A 15,939-nucleotide genomic window follows, 5' to 3' on the forward strand; every position below is an offset into this window, starting at 1 on the left:
GTCGTGCGAGGCGACATCGCGCCATCAACAGAGAATAATGAGCAAATTCTGGAATAATCTGTGCTGGTGCAATATCGCAATCACGTCCCAGGGATTTGAAAAATCCTTTTACAAAGCCAATATTCACCTCAACAATCTGTCTCTCTTTCTTTCTTTCTTTCTCCGGAGGAAGCAAAAGATAAAGACCCGTTCGAAAAAAAGGCCATGTTTTCTCGCCTCCTGCTCCTCTTCTGATGGATCTTCAACCCGCGACGCTTCAAATCTCTCTCCCCAGGAGGGAACTCGCCTACATCGTCTCGCTCCTCTTCCTCTTGATCTCGTCCGCGTTCGTCTTCGGTCTCCTGAGCCCCCCGGGGCCCGGCTCGTTCGTGCGTTCCGGTTTCCTGTCGCGCGTCCTGCCGAAACCTTCCGCCCGGGGAACGTGCGATTACTCGAGAGGCAGGTGGGTGAGGGACGAGGATCGCCCGCTTCTGTTCTACAACGAGAGCTGCCCGTTTCTCGACCCGGGGTTCCGGTGTCGCGAGAATGGACGAAGAGACGGCGGCTACGTCAAGTGGAGATGGCAACCTGACGGCTGTGAGCTTCCAAGGTATACTAGTTCTGTCCTGGGCACGTTTTCATGCATTTGGTACAGAATTTCACTCGACTATGTATGTATGCACTGTGGCTAGGAAAAACTTAGATCGAATGTACGTTCATTTCGACAAAATAGAGGGAGTGTCCATGCTTCTTCCCCAGTATCCCTCAGGTACTTGAGTTGGTCTGGTTGATCATCTGCAACCAAAAAAAAAAAACGATAGAAGAAATAGCGTTCGTCAGAGATTTCAGTTTTCAATCTTTGTTATGTCAGAGCAAGCTGAATTAACTCTTGATATGGTTATCTCAATTGGTTAGATTCAATGCAAGCAAGCTCTTAGAATGGACGCGAGACGGAAGAATTGTGTTTGCCGGAGATTCCATCGGACGAAACCAATGGGAGTCACTGGTATGCATGCTTTCACAAGCGGCATCCAAATCTGCCATATACGAAGCGAATGGGAACCCCATAACCAAGCACAAGGGTTACCTCTCCATGCGATTCCAGGAATACAACCTCACCGTCGAGTATTACCGAGCTCCATTCCTGGTAATGGTCGGACGCCCGCCGCCGAATTCATCTAGCTTGGTGAGAAGCACAGTCAGGGTCGACGAGTTGCATTGGTATTCGAAGAACTGGGAGGGCGCAGATGTCCTCATCTTCAATGCCGGGCATTGGTGGAACGAAGACAAAATCGTTAAAGCGTATGGAGTAACACTTGACCCGATCCTCGACTCGCATATACCATCGTAGAGATGTTAAAGTTCCGGCAATAATATCGTGTATGCTTTTGGTGCTTGGGTTCCAGGAACAGCTACTTCCAGGAGAAGGGAAGCGTGAACCTGACGATGGATGTCATGGAAGCCTTCAGGAGATCACTACAAACATGGAAAACATGGGCACTGAGCAACTTGGATCTCCAAAGAAGTCACGTTTTCTTCCGTGGCTATTCTCCTGTTCACTACAGGTGTACGAATTTACCAAAATCAAATAGCCAGAAAAAACCCTCAGGCCACACCCCCCCTTCCCCCAACAAAAAAAAATAAAAATAAAATGAAATAGTAGAAAGACTGATTAACGAAGCTTGTGTCAACTTCAGGATACTTTTCCACATGGTGATTTAGTGGAGTCTAGAGCAAAATCGTGAACTAAGAGTATGTCTTGCGTGTTTTAAACACTGCATTTTTCTCTCGTCAAATTGCAATGAGTAAATCAGCAAGGTGTTGCTACATTTTATGCATTTCGCATTTTCGCATGTTGCATATTGCACAGGTAGCATACTGGTACATTCCTATACTGACTGGAGGAACTCTGTTCACCACTGAGCGTGAACAACCAATCTGCAGGAATGGGACTTGGAGTGAAAATGGTACATGCAACAGCAACAAAGAGCCAGAAACTGACTATACAAAACTGGAAGCCGAACCGCTGTATAATTTGTACATTTCAAACACGGTTGGTGAGATGAAAGACAGAAATAGGAAGGTTCAGTATCTGGACATCACATTTCTGTCAGAGTTCAGAATAGATGGCCATCCATCGGAACATCGTGAGCCAGGCACCCCTGCTGATGCTCCCCAAGATTGCAGCCATTGGTGTTTACCAGGAGTGCCCGACACTTGGAATGAACTTCTGTATGCTCACCTTTTGTCAGTAAGATTCCATGAAATGTAATTTTACCAAAGAATCGAAGAATTGCCCAAGTCGATCATTGGGGCAGAAGCTATCATGATTTCAAGAACTGTACAAAAAGACAAAATTCAGTTCAAGCCGCTTCTTCCACATTTTCTTGGGTAGTCACATCGGCGGTCTCCATTTCCTTCACTTTTTCAAGCTGTCTCAAGAGATCCAACCTCTCTGGTCCATACGTGGAGGGTATCTGTGAAAAAATGACAAGCATGACATGAATTAATTAGAGATCTGCATGCAAGCAAGAAGTTTCATTAGATGAGTGCTTGGATAAGAAATGTCACAAACCAGTGATGGCACATATCTCTGGATGGCAGCCAACATGGCTGCATGACCAACGGCAGTGACCTGCAAAACATCATCCGACAAGCATTATTCACAGTAAAGGACAAGCACAAATGAATTTTAGAAGACGATAACATTCTCAGTTACACAAGATTATCAGAAGAAGAGAGAATGAGGGCCTGAATTAAACCAACAGATTGTGGTAACAGCATATAGGAAACCAACTGAATAGAATTTTCGCCAATGGAAATCTGATTTCACTGTCTCTGTTTCCATCCCCCTTCTGTTTGAACAAAAGAAAAATTCAACCTACATCAGTCAGATTCATTCCTTTTTCAGCTCAGTTTCTCCCGCTCAGGAAAACTTCCTTACAGTGGGAAGGCCAACCTTCAGGGCATTTTTATAACCATAGTACACTTTGGACTCATAAGGGACCCTGGCTCAGATTATCATTGGCGAACTTATCAGTCATCCCCTTCTCAGAGCTCATTCACAGACAAGGAATATGAAGGGTTACGAGTTGTACAAATATGCACGGGCCTCTGTGTATGTGTGTGTCAGCGAGCGTACATATACATGTCTACAAGTTAAAATGAGCTGGTTAAAATGAGCTGGAAAATATCCTAATGTGCAAATTTACTGGTCAAGCTGTGATCTTGATTGGGAAATTTTTAGGTGACCACTAACAAGCATATTATATGTCAAAATGACAAAATCTTTAAATGCAAGTTAATACTGCGAGAAACCATAGAAGCAAGATCCCTAACAAACCCTTTTTAAGTAGTAACAGCAAGTTGAGATTGCCTTGTTCAATACTACACCTACCAATCTAACTTTATTGTAGCAGGGATAACTAAAAAAATAGAAGAAATATATCACTGTAGTAAGATGGAAAGAATGAGAACATTTTAGATACTTGATAACATTTTATGATAATATTATAATATTATCATAAAATCATAGGCAGCAGAGCAGAGATGATGCTTTTGATTGAAACTAACCGGAAGTAGCATTAGTACACCAATGGGAACCACAGATGCTAAGTCGGTGAGAGTTCTCTTGAGAACTTTCTTCTCTTTCTCTGTCAATTCATCACCTATTATCACTCTCCGAAGCAATCCCATAGCAGCAGCAACATCAATAGCCAGAAGCTGGGTTCCTTGCAGAACATCCTGCTTGATCAATGCAAGACAATTACAGTGAGATACCATCATTAAGGGAAAGAACAAAACCTTTAACAGATTGATACTAGAGGGAATGAACATAGCAATATGCATTTGCAGCTTCACGCTAGCTGGCCTAATCATAGGTTACAGCAACTCATTCTACCTTGCTAGTTGAACAAAACTAGTGGGAGAGAGGGTCCAAAGAAAGGCATTAAATGAGTGAGGCACAAAATATGATGAAACCTTCACTTTTTTTGCTTTAAATGGATGGTTTGTTCCTGTCATTATTCAGACAATTGAATTTTGATCAGGCGTTTAGGGGTCAACATATAAAGGAAGAAAAGGAATTGAGAATAGCCACCAATCATTAGTTATAGCTTGATAAAATTGACAGATACACAGTAGCAGAACCCATCACAATAACAATTCTTGTCCAGCTTCATTCCTTCTCTTTATATTTATGTTGATGTCACACTAAATGCATTAAGAGATACCTCAGATCGGCATTTGCAGCCAAATAAATTAGTTCAATTCTCATTTCCCGAAGAACGGTGCACTTAGTATCTAGAACTATTGTTTTCTATCTGTAAGTGAAAGGGCAAAGACTCATATGGAAAGTAACACTATACTCCCAGTGATGAAAAGATTGCCCAATATTCAAGACAACAAGTGTCCCAGACATATGAAGAGCTGTATGTGCAAGAGGTCCTTTTGACTGTGCAGCGAGAAATCCTGAACTGAAGTTTTCTTCTACTTGAAAAACTGCATTGCCAATGGTCTATCCTAAACTGCACAGGGAGAAATCCTAAACTAGAGTTTCTTCTACTTGAAAAACTGCATCGTCCATGGTCTACCCTAATTGCTGAAAGCCTCGTCTTCTAGTCCTTATTGGTAAAGTGGAAAAGGGAAAGTCCAAGAATTAACAGAAACCCTTTTACAAGATCAAAAAAGTTATAGTTCTATCAGCTCAAAAAAATTTTAAGTCCTGGTCCTTTGGACATATGAAGTTTGTGCTCTATCCAGGATTATCAAACTAAAAACTTTTGAAGAGCAGCATGAATATGCTTATGCAGAAGATATTGTGAAAACAGAACAAAAAGGATGAATAAACTCATAGAGCATCCGCCCCATGGGGGGCAACGCAGGTGGTGGCGGTGCTTTGATCCCACCCATGTGATGACTACAAATCCTTCAGCTTCAATTGCCCCTCAGACTTATCCGGAGCTAGGAGTGGGGGCCCCCCTAGCACCCTGTGGGGGGGGTTTACCAACCACATGTAGCATAAGTGAGGATGGAGACAATTCTCATCACAGTTTATCAAAATAATTGGAAAAAAAAAAAAAAATATATATATATATATATATATATATCATGGAGCATGTAAGCATAAATACATATAACCTAGAGATGAATGATGCCATTACGTATCATAATAACAGCATATAACCATACCCTACTAGTTCCTTTCAGCTTGTCAAATGATTTTTCAATTATATTCTCTTTCTTCTGGACGCCAATCAGAGCACTCTCAGCATCATCACCATCATCGTCAAAACCCTTATCAGAGAGCTGAACATCCTGAAATACACAAAATAACTACTAATAAGAATTATCAAACAAGATGGGTCGATGTGAAGTTCAATAGACATGGTGTATGGACAGGACAGGAAATCACACCTGAAATTCACACACGCACACAGAGAGCTCAGCAATTCCTACAAATATAACCTCTGACCCCTCCAAAGATATACATGCACCCAACCATAAAGGCACATGTCGGAAAACCTACATGTGCTTCTTATTTGTACGTTCAAATGTACACTCCAAAGATACTTGCATAGCTTCCATATACGAGTATATGAGTACAACATCTAAGTACACTATGTTATGTGTTATGTTTCTTATCTTCCATAACACGGTCCCCTGCCCTTTTCAACCATTAATACCATAATTAAGTCAGAGAGGTTTCAAAATGTTGATCCTGACAATACTTAAGCCACGGAAGTCATAGGCAGCTCACTATCAATCTTTTCCTGAACTGTTCGAGCCTGGAAAAAGAGAGAGGAATCACTTGTACTAATCCTTGGGACTAAATAGGCATCGCTCAGACTAACACTGGAGACTAAATTTCAAAGAAGAAACAACAGACTATTTATCTTATTGAAGGTGAGTAAAGGGCATGATCTATCCTTGATCGAAGATCTCCTTCCTTATCAAGGCCTTTTTATAAAAGAGACATGCACATTCAGGGTTAATTGGCCCGAGAATGGATGTTGTCAGAGCAGGTGAACATGCAATCTGCTACTCACTTACAAAAGCTTCTGCAGTGTACTGAACAAGAAGACCAACATAAAAAAATAAAGATGTAAAAGATCTGTTTGGTACTGTGAACAGTAACATGTGTCTGCTCGTGTGCATGTGTCATCATCAACATTAGATGCGCAGAGGAAATTATATCACAAAGAGAGGCACTCTAAAAGATACCTCCTCAATGTCTGATTTATCAGCAGTTTTCTGAACTCGTTTTTCAAGTTCCATCAGCTCATTCCTCAGAAGTTCAAAACGCTGAATTCCACTTGTTTCAGTTTCATCCAAGCCCATCTTTGGAGTGATTTCCTGAACTTTTTCATCTTCCTTGTCCTGCAGCATACAACAATGAGTTTGGGTGGTTAAGAGTCAATAAATCTGTTCATTCTTGATGACACGAGAGATGATTATACCCAAGATCTGAGTAAACTCATGAGATGATGCTGATGTGCTTGATCGTGTGGGCAGATCTTCCCAAGTCACATAGCATGGTATAAAGTTGTCGCTTTCAAAGCCTGAACTAGCATGTATTAATTTATTTAAGTCATTTTTCTGAGTGACAGACTGAGTTAAATCTCCAATTAAAAAGAGACATCTATTGCTACCTCTCTTTAAAGTTTGTATTGCACATATCTCATTCATTGTAACTCCAGTTCACATTCTACTAATTTTTAAAGATTCAATGTGTGTACAAAGCTAGTAGTGTAGTGTTACTTTTCACAGTTTCACTTTCTACTGAATTACACAAGATAGACAAAAACAGAAATACTACAGGAAGCAAATTATTTTCCTTCTTTTGCCACTCCCATAATTTTTATTAACCCACTTAAAGCCAGATCAGAACATAATCTGGAGGTAAGTATGTCCATGATAAGAAAGTCCAACACAGCAACAGACATGAAATGTATGCTTATCTTTAAGTGTTTAGGGCCCGAGAAGAAAAGATTTCAAGCACAGGTGCATAGATGATCCATGCAGGAGAGGATGCTGCATGCTTTTAAAGTAGATGGTTCATGGACAAGAGCACACATCATGACGGCGGAGTACTTCTAGAAGATAGAGAAAGTTCTACGCAATAAAATTTGTGTGTGGGTGTGGGTGTGGGTGTGTGTGTGGGTGAAGAAACAATTCTCAACAAGAGGCGAGATCATACAGATGTGTTTGCACTCAGTAACTCAGGGCCCAACTTCCTGGCTGGAGGTTTGGTCAAGAGGCTCCAAAATCCACGTGCACTGCTGCCACTGGGAAAAGAAATGTCTCAAGACAAGTTGGAGAAAGGGAATGGCAAGGCTAATGAAGATAAATGAAACATATGAATTCAAACTCGTGCATAGCTGCGAGAGTTAGATGGTCCTGGAAAATCTTCACCTTTTACTTCTTTCTGGAATTGAACCATCATTGTCCCTGGATTTTCCTTTTAAATACCGTCTCTGACCACGAATTGAAGACTGGGATTGATTGTCAGCATCCACCTGCAACCACAGCACTTATCATAAAGCAAAACCAAAGTGCTGAACTTCAAAATGGAATAAAGAAATTTAATGAGAATCCTACAAATCCAAAACAGCCATACAATCAGAACTATCAGTTCTCCGTTGGCCACAACAGTTGTGACAAAGCATTTTAACTGGAACTTGGAAGTATGATATTCAGCTTAAAAGCCAGAAAAACGTAATATTCTACCCAGTTGGCAAGACAGGATAAGACTTTCTTTTCCTAAGATCGTCAGGTTCTGCAAATTACCTGCTGAAGTGAAGCTGCTTTTGCTCTGAATGATGCCTCCAGAAACTCAGCCTCCTTTTTTAGTTTCCTTATTTTTTCAAGGTCAGAACAAGCAGCTTTTAAATGCTCCTTTCCAGGAGTAGAACTAGACACGTGCAACTCCTGAAGCAACTCTTCTAGTCTTTGTATTGCTTCTTCGACACTCTCCAATGCCTAAAACCAAATGTATGTTAGAGAACCATTACGAAATTCAACAAATGCTAAGATGCAACTAAATTTAAAGTATCACTCTCTTCAACTTATACTCCAAACATCCACTTTTAAGCTCCACAGTTGTTTTTATGACGGATAACTGAAGGAAACCAGCAAGGCCAAGGACATCACAGAGACTTCTAAAATAACAACTGAAGCCATTCATGACTGAAAATGCAAAGACTTTTCTCCTTAAAGGTTTCCAGAATATTGTTTTTGTATTGACTATGCCCTTATGCTATACACAGATGGAAACAGGCCGTTTGCCACTAATCATTTAGTTATCAAAAGAGTATTGTCATCTGGCAACTTATTTTGAATCAAAAGAGACCAACCTTGTCAAAAGAATCTGACTCTTTGGCAGATCCAATATATTTTGAAGGCTCAGTCATACTGGAAATTCTCAGATTGCTATTTCTTGCCTCATTCCTGCATCAAATCTGCAAGTCAATAAAGTATACCACTAGTATCACAGTATATGCTATTGCTTTGGTGAAAATCTATTAATGCATTAGCAATAAACCATATCAAGTCCAATAAAGTACTAAAACTGTTGAGTTTAGACGTAACTGCTACACATAAGCCTAAAATGACATGTTGCCACATCATATGTCTGACAGCTTGCCTACGAAGAAATAGACCTGACTAACTATAATTCTTGACTCACGGTGCAACAGCTCAAGTTCTCTCAGTGCGTATTGCGTCTACTTAACTGTGGGCATGCTTTTCAATTACAAAACAGTCTCACTAGGAAATGTTAAGAATGCTGGACCTGGACAAGTCATCTGCCAGTAATTATCTACAGTGATTCAAATCTCATTATATTTGGCAACATGCTACTACACACAAACATGCCTTATATCTAGATCACAATATCCACAGATGGATGATTCACTACCTGATTCTGATGGGCTACCATATACATTTAGAGAGTTTTAAAAACAAGCTATACTTGCTTACCAAGAATTTAGTAGGACCAGGTGAAACACGCTTCGTTCAAAAAATTTATACTGGTATATCCTTTCATACAATGTCTACGTATTTCTATGGGCCATAAATCTCATTTTGTGTATCACTTTAGTCACTATATCACCTAAAATAATCTTAAAACGAAGACTTGGCTATAAGTTTTCCAAGCAAATATGTTTCCATCGTAATATTCATACACATAGCTAAGGTTCCACCCACAACACTCTAGCTACAGCAACAGCAAGAGCTTTTAAATAATCACAGCATGTTCATCTATTGAAAAATGCACATGTCAGGTTTGAGACTCCTCATTTAGATGTAGTAAATGCAAGTTTATATGCTAATGCATGAGGATGTAAAGGGAGAGAGACAGGGCTAGGAGTGCGGTAGCCTACTTTAGCATTCCAAGTTTGTCCATGCACTCCACCAAGTTGTTGTGCCTGAAGAGCAACAATAGGAAAAGATGGTTCAGTGTTACATAAAGATATTGATATTGCTTAGTACTTACAAAAACATAATTTCCCCACCCTCTAGATACAAATCCTGCTGCCTTGACATTTGAGGGGTTTTCCAGCCATTTACTATATTTAATAAAGCTCTGCATCCAATGAGAACATACATCCAACACCAGACCAATAGCTTCAGGATTTGGAGGATTTTTTTGTTTACTTTGATGACCATGTGACAGTTTCTGATTTACTGCCAGGCCAGGATAGAAAGGAAGCCAGTCCAACTCTTCACATACCACCTATGAAATAGGGAAAAAAAATCTCAGATTTGTAGATTTGGGTATCTGAGCACACTAAGATAGTTAAAAAATAAATGCTAACCTCCACATATAGCTGATAAGAACTTATCGCTGAAAGCTGAGGATAGAATAACACACTTCCTCCTATAAGGTACCTATGACACAAGACACATCAGTAATACCCCAGAAAAAGTTTAAACAAGCAAATTATATTAAAATGAGAGTAGTTGTACCGAATAAAGCTCTCGAGAGGGTCCCCTATTTCATCAAAACCATTAGCACATAAAAAGATCTGGGTCCTTCTGCCTAAAGCAATGAAAAATCCAAAAATAGCCAAGTCCCTTTCCAATACCTGCAGTGAGAAAGAACAGAATTGAAGAGCCTTTTTTATGCTTTCACTCAAGAATAAGATTATTTCAGACCAAAAGTACAGGACTTCTTTAGAGCATAGGAAACATAAGTCTTATTATATCCCACATCCCTTAAGCAAAGCCACCCAAGGCATAAATGGTGTCACCATGGAACAGAAAAAGGAACGTGGAATATACCAAGTTTGTAAAGTGAGAAGACTGTGGAACATAAAAAGGAACGTGGAATATACCAAGTTTAAAAAGTGATAAGATTGTGGTAGGCTTCTCTAGATAGACATCAAAGGATTAGTTTGTTGTTTTAGGACAATACCTGCTACAAAAGCACTTTCTACTAGAATATATGGTATGAACTTGGAGAAACTTTTGTTCATTGTTCGTGTGAAAAGAAGATGATTGTTTCTGTTTTAATTTGGTGCTCCAATTCCCTAGATTTACCATCACAAGGAGCAAGGGCATCGAATAATCACGGATTTATCAGGAAATACATTGTAGTTTTAAGCAGTAGTTTGGTTGGAATAGAATGTGGTGCAGCAAGCTTCTGGCAAGAAGGCCTATTGGCAAACTAACTTCAGTAGAAGATTAGTTCTATGCTGAGATGAGAGAATTGCTGCAGCAAATGTCTGGACGATGGAGCTAAAGCATGGTGCTCTCATTTGTGTTTTGAGCTCTGTTCCCTGAAGCTTAAATAATGTCTGGGGGCAGAAAGAAAGGTCTTTTTGACCTGGTGTACTTCTGGATCATGACTTTTTATGAAAGGAAAAACGAAGTCTGAAATAAGAATTCACAAAAGTCCAGTAGCTAATCCACCCTCTCAACATATGAACACTCACAACTTGACTGATCAAAATCATTCCACACTAACCTCAATGCTTTCTGATGTAGTTAGTCTCGACCAAATTCTCTCCCTATCCATAGCTCGTTGCAGTTGCTTCTGTACAAGATTCACCCAGAAAACTACTTCCTCTGCATCCCGATCACTTCGAATTCTACACGACGCAGCCCTGGGTCCAAAATGGGAAAGAAACTCTCTGTGCAAACCAACTTTCTTTATTGAATCGTATGCTTGCTGGATGGGCAAGAAATCAACCAGCATGTCCATCAATCGACCAGTTATTTCTGGAATCATAGAGAAAAACTGCGAGCAGGAAACTTTTGCTGGCCCAAGCTTTGTGATTGCTGCTATGCAAGTTAGAGCCAACATAAGGAGAGATATATCACTTGTATTTCCTGAACGTGACTGTAACCCTTTCCCGCTCCTGGATGCAATTTAGAAATATCTCGGAGTAAGTTATTGCACAAAGATGCAAGCAATATCCATTTTACTACCCGCTAAACAAAACTGATAACATACACTGCGGTAGCAGCTGCGTAGTGTGAGTCCCCTTCAAAGTAATTGACAAATGATGTGACCACAGCTGGAACCTGTTCTGACCAAAACCAATCGTAGATATCGGCTTGCTTGGCTGGTAGCTCATCCCTGATCATACTCTCTAAAGGAGCAAACTGCCTTAATAAACTGCATTTAAATAGTCGGTCTTAGAAGCTCAGATTTAGTGGCAGTCTCAATCATGTGAGAAGAACATTGGCAGATTTACTCAATAAAGAAAAAGAATTACATCTAACACACATATAAAGAATGTGACTGGCACCATGACAGCCTCTCCTCTTCTTCGTTTTTGTTTATTTTAGGGAAAATTACAACAGAAATCCTAATAATTTAGCCCAATGTGCAATCAACCAAAGGCTTGAAAAAGTAAATCAAACCCTAAACATTTTGAATACAATGCAATCAAGCCCTTCTGGCAACCACTTAGCCAATTTTGCTTACGTGGCACACAAATCTGACCTGGTGTCATTTCAATAATTTTAGCACAGGTGGCACTGACATTGCGTTGATGAAAAAAATGAAAAACAGCAAACGTCAAAAAAAAAAAAAAAATCAAAGAAATCAGAGAGAGAGATAGAGGCACTGTGAGTTTTTTTTTCTCTTCTTTTTTTTTTTTTGGGGGGGGGGTGAGATTGCGCCGCCCCCAACATCTCAAACACCCCACTGGCCTACTACTTGCTCTATCATACGCTCTCTCTATTGATTTTTCTTTTTTCTTTTTATTTTTAATTAGTGGATGCTATTGATTTTTCTCCAACTGTTCTTTTCTTTTTTTGGTTCTTTGGTTTAAATTTTCATAATTTTTTGCATTTTTCTGACATGGTGCTACATCAGCATAACATTTGCTAAAACCTATTAAAAAACACCATGTTGGATTTGCGATGTGCCATGTCAGCAAATTTGGCCAACATTGTCTCAGAAAGACAAAGTTGAAGCTTATCAAAAACGTCTAGGACTTGATTACACCTTTTCAAAGGGTTTAAGACCTGGATGCTCATAGGGCAAAATATTTTGGGCTTTTGGTGCAATTTTTCTTTGCTTTCATTCTAAATGTTCGGCATGGGTGGGTTAAGCCTTTAGGAATTCTCTTAAAAAAAAAAGGACTTCCTCTTCAGTAGAATCTGACATTTACATGTAGAGTTCCAAATCCAACACACCATAATCTGGACTTAGAAACTAAAAATTTCGAGTTCTATCATCATGAAGTAAGCAAGAAATAGCATTTCTTTCCACTAAAAAAATATACCATGTACCTTCTTTGCACAAAAACGTTCACATCCCTGTCTCTGTTATCACCACGAGATGAAATCTCACTTGCAGCTTGCAACAAGCAATACACTGAAGCCTGAAAATTCAGGAATCTTCAGATAACCTACTGGATTAAAAAATAAAGAATTGATTGATAAAAGGCCCAGACAAATGCATAACTTTGAAATTGCTGCCTCATATGCTTCTGCTGAGTCCAAATCACCAACCAAGAAAACTTAACTACTTCCTATTGATTTAACTTTAGAGCAGGCAGAGTATGTCAAAACAAATAACACCGCCCTAAAATCCTGACATCAAATTAATGGAGAAGATCTCCTGCAGTCTCACTTAAGACAAAGATTCGTCACTGTACTAAATAATGTTATATCAAACAGCCTAAGAAAAGGACGGCCGCAGGGAAGCAAAGGTATGGAAATGCTAATGATCATCCCAACCAAGAATATGGCAGTCTGCAACAGCTGATTTCACTCTTATTTCACAAATAAGGCTAAATAGCCTGAACTGCATTTTCTCTTACCTGATAAACCCTCCCTATATCAATCAAAATTAGCATGAACTTATATAGTTAGAGCTTCTCAAACTAACGCAAAGTTTGATCTTATTGGATGATTAGCATCGACAACGTAGACAAGGTTGACTTATCCTCTTCCTTATCATAATAAAGGGAGAAAAGAAAAGAAGAAAGAAGACCAAGAAGGATCCCTGGGCCACAGCTATAACAGATGGTGGTCATAGATTGAACAGTGAGAAGCCTCTACTCTCCATTTGAAGAAAGCCAAGCATTAGCAGCAATGATAATAATGATAATGGCATCGCTAGCTTTACTATGCTAATATGGTAAGAGACATGTCTCTAGAGGACATTCCCCATGTTCACCCATATAAATGAAGAGATATCGAAAAACTGGTGCCAAGTAGAAAAAGGTTTCGCATGTCATCACAAACCTGGTAAGACAGAGTCTTCACCCACGAATTTCTGTCCACACCAAGCCATGCAGTTGTGAACCAGGATACCTTTGACTGGGAGGAGCGCTCTTTAATTGCCAGCTCACATATCCTAGCAGCATCATGCAAGGACTGGACAAGCCCATCATTGTAATCCTCACCTTGTATAGATCTATCGAGTTTGACCCTAACTTCCTCCACATCACTACTAGAACTTGCCTGGGGACTGCCATTGACAGTGACACCATCATTAGAAGATGCTAGGGGATAGAGCTGCCCCAATCTTCTAGTATTATGTAACCTTGAGCAGCCTCTCCTTGTCCCCATAGACACGTAATTGAGGATGTTACTGTTCTTCTCGAAGATGGCAACTCGTAAACAGCTTCTCTTCCTCGAATATTTCCAATTAGTTATCAAGTAGTTCAGGTTCACAACACTTTTACAGGAGAAATTGGTCCTGATTGGTTTTTGCGACATCCATGGATTTGAAGAACTGCAAATGCAAACGGAAAAGAGAAAAATTAAATCTAATGAGCTCCAAGAATATACATTTCTCCAGCGCCACGCGTACTCCAGCTTTATTTTTCAGATAGGCATGTCTCCATTCAACAGAGCCGAGCTTCAAGACAATAGCATTCAGCAAAAGGAGACTCTAAGCAATTCTCTATGAGCATGCACCGGGGACAGGTTAGGAATTCCAGCAGTCCACAGGACGATGAAATACAGTATGACTTCGTCATACACATCAGTAATTCGCGACTCTTTAACAACTCAAACCTCGAGCTAACTGAATGACGCCGAAGCCGGAGGTCGCGCGCTGAGACGACGAGACTCGACTACAACCACAACAACCACACAAAACTCTAAAGGTCTAAAGAGTCCCCAGCAGGAACCTAAGGAAATACTTATTCCCAGCTCTCTCTCAGCAATTGCGGAACAACGACCAGTAAAGTCCACATTCCCCGACTTTTCTACCGGCGGCGGAATTCCGACCAGAGGCGATCGAAATCCACCATCCGTCCGATTCCGATTGATTCTTCGCGGAAACCTAACCCTCTAAACCATATGCCCTCGGCCGAGGATAAGCAAACAGGACACGACGAGAACATCAGCAGAAGAGGAGGAGGAGGAGGAGGAGGAGGAGGAGAACCTGGACGAGACGAAGGTCCGATCCTGCAACCGCACCGCCGCCATGAACGGAGCCCCAGCTGACCGGAGGAGGATGATGATGATGATGATTTCAGAGGGGAAGTGGTGGGAGAAGAGGAGAGAAGAGAGAAGAGAGCAAAGGGAGCTCGAGGTGGTGACGTGGCGGTGGGGGGTTTATCCTACAGACGTGGAGAAACGGGCAATCACAGAAGGAGGCGTGTGTCCTTTCTCTCGCAAAATCTTGGAAATCCTGGGGATCCTTAGCCAAACTAAAAGTTCACAATTACAATAAATAATTAATTAAATAAAGGAGCACACAGCCAAAAAAAAATTAAAAAAAAATTGGAAACTCGAACGGATAATGGTCCAAATTATCTTCAACTTTGATTCTATAATTTTTAATTCGTTTAATGTAATATTTGAATTTTCACATAATATGTAATGTGTAATTTATTTAATACAGTTCTTGAACTTTTCGTCTAATACATAATGTTGAACTTTCGTCCAATATGTAATGTGATCCATGAACTTTTAATTTATTTAATGCAATTTCTAAACTTTTATTAGATATTCAAAATGTCTCTAAATTATATGAAATGTCCAATATTATCCTTCTATTAATTCAAGTTGAGGGATAATACTAAACAGTTTCATATAATTAATAGACTAAATTGAACATGTATAAAAAAATTCACAAATTATATTGAACAAATTAAAAGTTCAAATACGATATTGAACATTTGATTAAAATTTAGGACCATATTAAAAATCATATTGCATATGGGGTCAAAATTCATTGATCATTTGTATTATTTTTCCTAGCTTGAATTACCTAATAACCTCCAAAAAATTTGGAATCTTTTAATCAATAGCCTATCCTTGTTATTGTCACACAACATCTTGATCATGAATATTATAAATATTTGATATATTCAAAATTTGTGACTGGATACATTAACAGACAAGATTGTACTAAAAAAATCGAAGCATGATTATTAGAATGAAGAGCCTTGAAAGATATGAATTTTTTTTTAATTGGATACATAAGGGGAAATATGTTGGTCTAGCAAAAACAATTAGAGGGTTTAAATTGATCCTTTCCGG

At 39.7% G+C, this 15,939-nt stretch overlaps 2 protein-coding genes across 2 annotated transcripts; one reads left to right on the forward strand and one right to left on the reverse strand.

The window, feature by feature from the left end:
- The first annotated feature begins 190 nt into the window (after positions 1 to 190).
- LOC104447400 (protein trichome birefringence-like 8) lies at positions 191 to 2,361 on the forward strand. Its single transcript, XM_010061141.3, has 4 exons — positions 191 to 589; positions 895 to 1,281; positions 1,386 to 1,544; positions 1,924 to 2,361. The coding sequence occupies exons 1-4, from the start codon at positions 234 to 236 to the stop codon at positions 2,249 to 2,251; spliced, it is 1,230 nt and encodes a 409-aa protein (XP_010059443.2). The 5' UTR covers positions 191 to 233; the 3' UTR covers positions 2,252 to 2,361.
- Positions 1,786 to 15,032, reverse strand: LOC104447390. The gene is made up of 18 exons (XM_010061132.3): positions 14,837 to 15,032; positions 13,687 to 14,179; positions 12,727 to 12,818; positions 11,438 to 11,602; positions 10,949 to 11,342; positions 9,949 to 10,067; positions 9,798 to 9,870; positions 9,495 to 9,715; positions 9,363 to 9,407; positions 8,334 to 8,427; positions 7,768 to 7,959; positions 7,393 to 7,496; positions 7,178 to 7,265; positions 6,202 to 6,357; positions 5,170 to 5,295; positions 3,553 to 3,723; positions 2,555 to 2,614; positions 1,786 to 2,456 (listed from the first exon to the last, which is right to left on the reverse strand). Exons 1-18 carry the CDS (start codon positions 14,878 to 14,880, stop codon positions 2,343 to 2,345), a joined length of 2,751 nt encoding a protein of 916 aa, XP_010059434.2. The 5' UTR covers positions 14,881 to 15,032; the 3' UTR covers positions 1,786 to 2,342.
- Between the last annotated feature and the right edge of the window lie 907 nt (positions 15,033 to 15,939).

Source organism: Eucalyptus grandis, chromosome 1 (assembly GCF_016545825.1).
Source record: "Eucalyptus grandis isolate ANBG69807.140 chromosome 1, ASM1654582v1, whole genome shotgun sequence".
NCBI classification, from domain to species: Eukaryota; Viridiplantae; Streptophyta; class Magnoliopsida; order Myrtales; family Myrtaceae; genus Eucalyptus; species Eucalyptus grandis.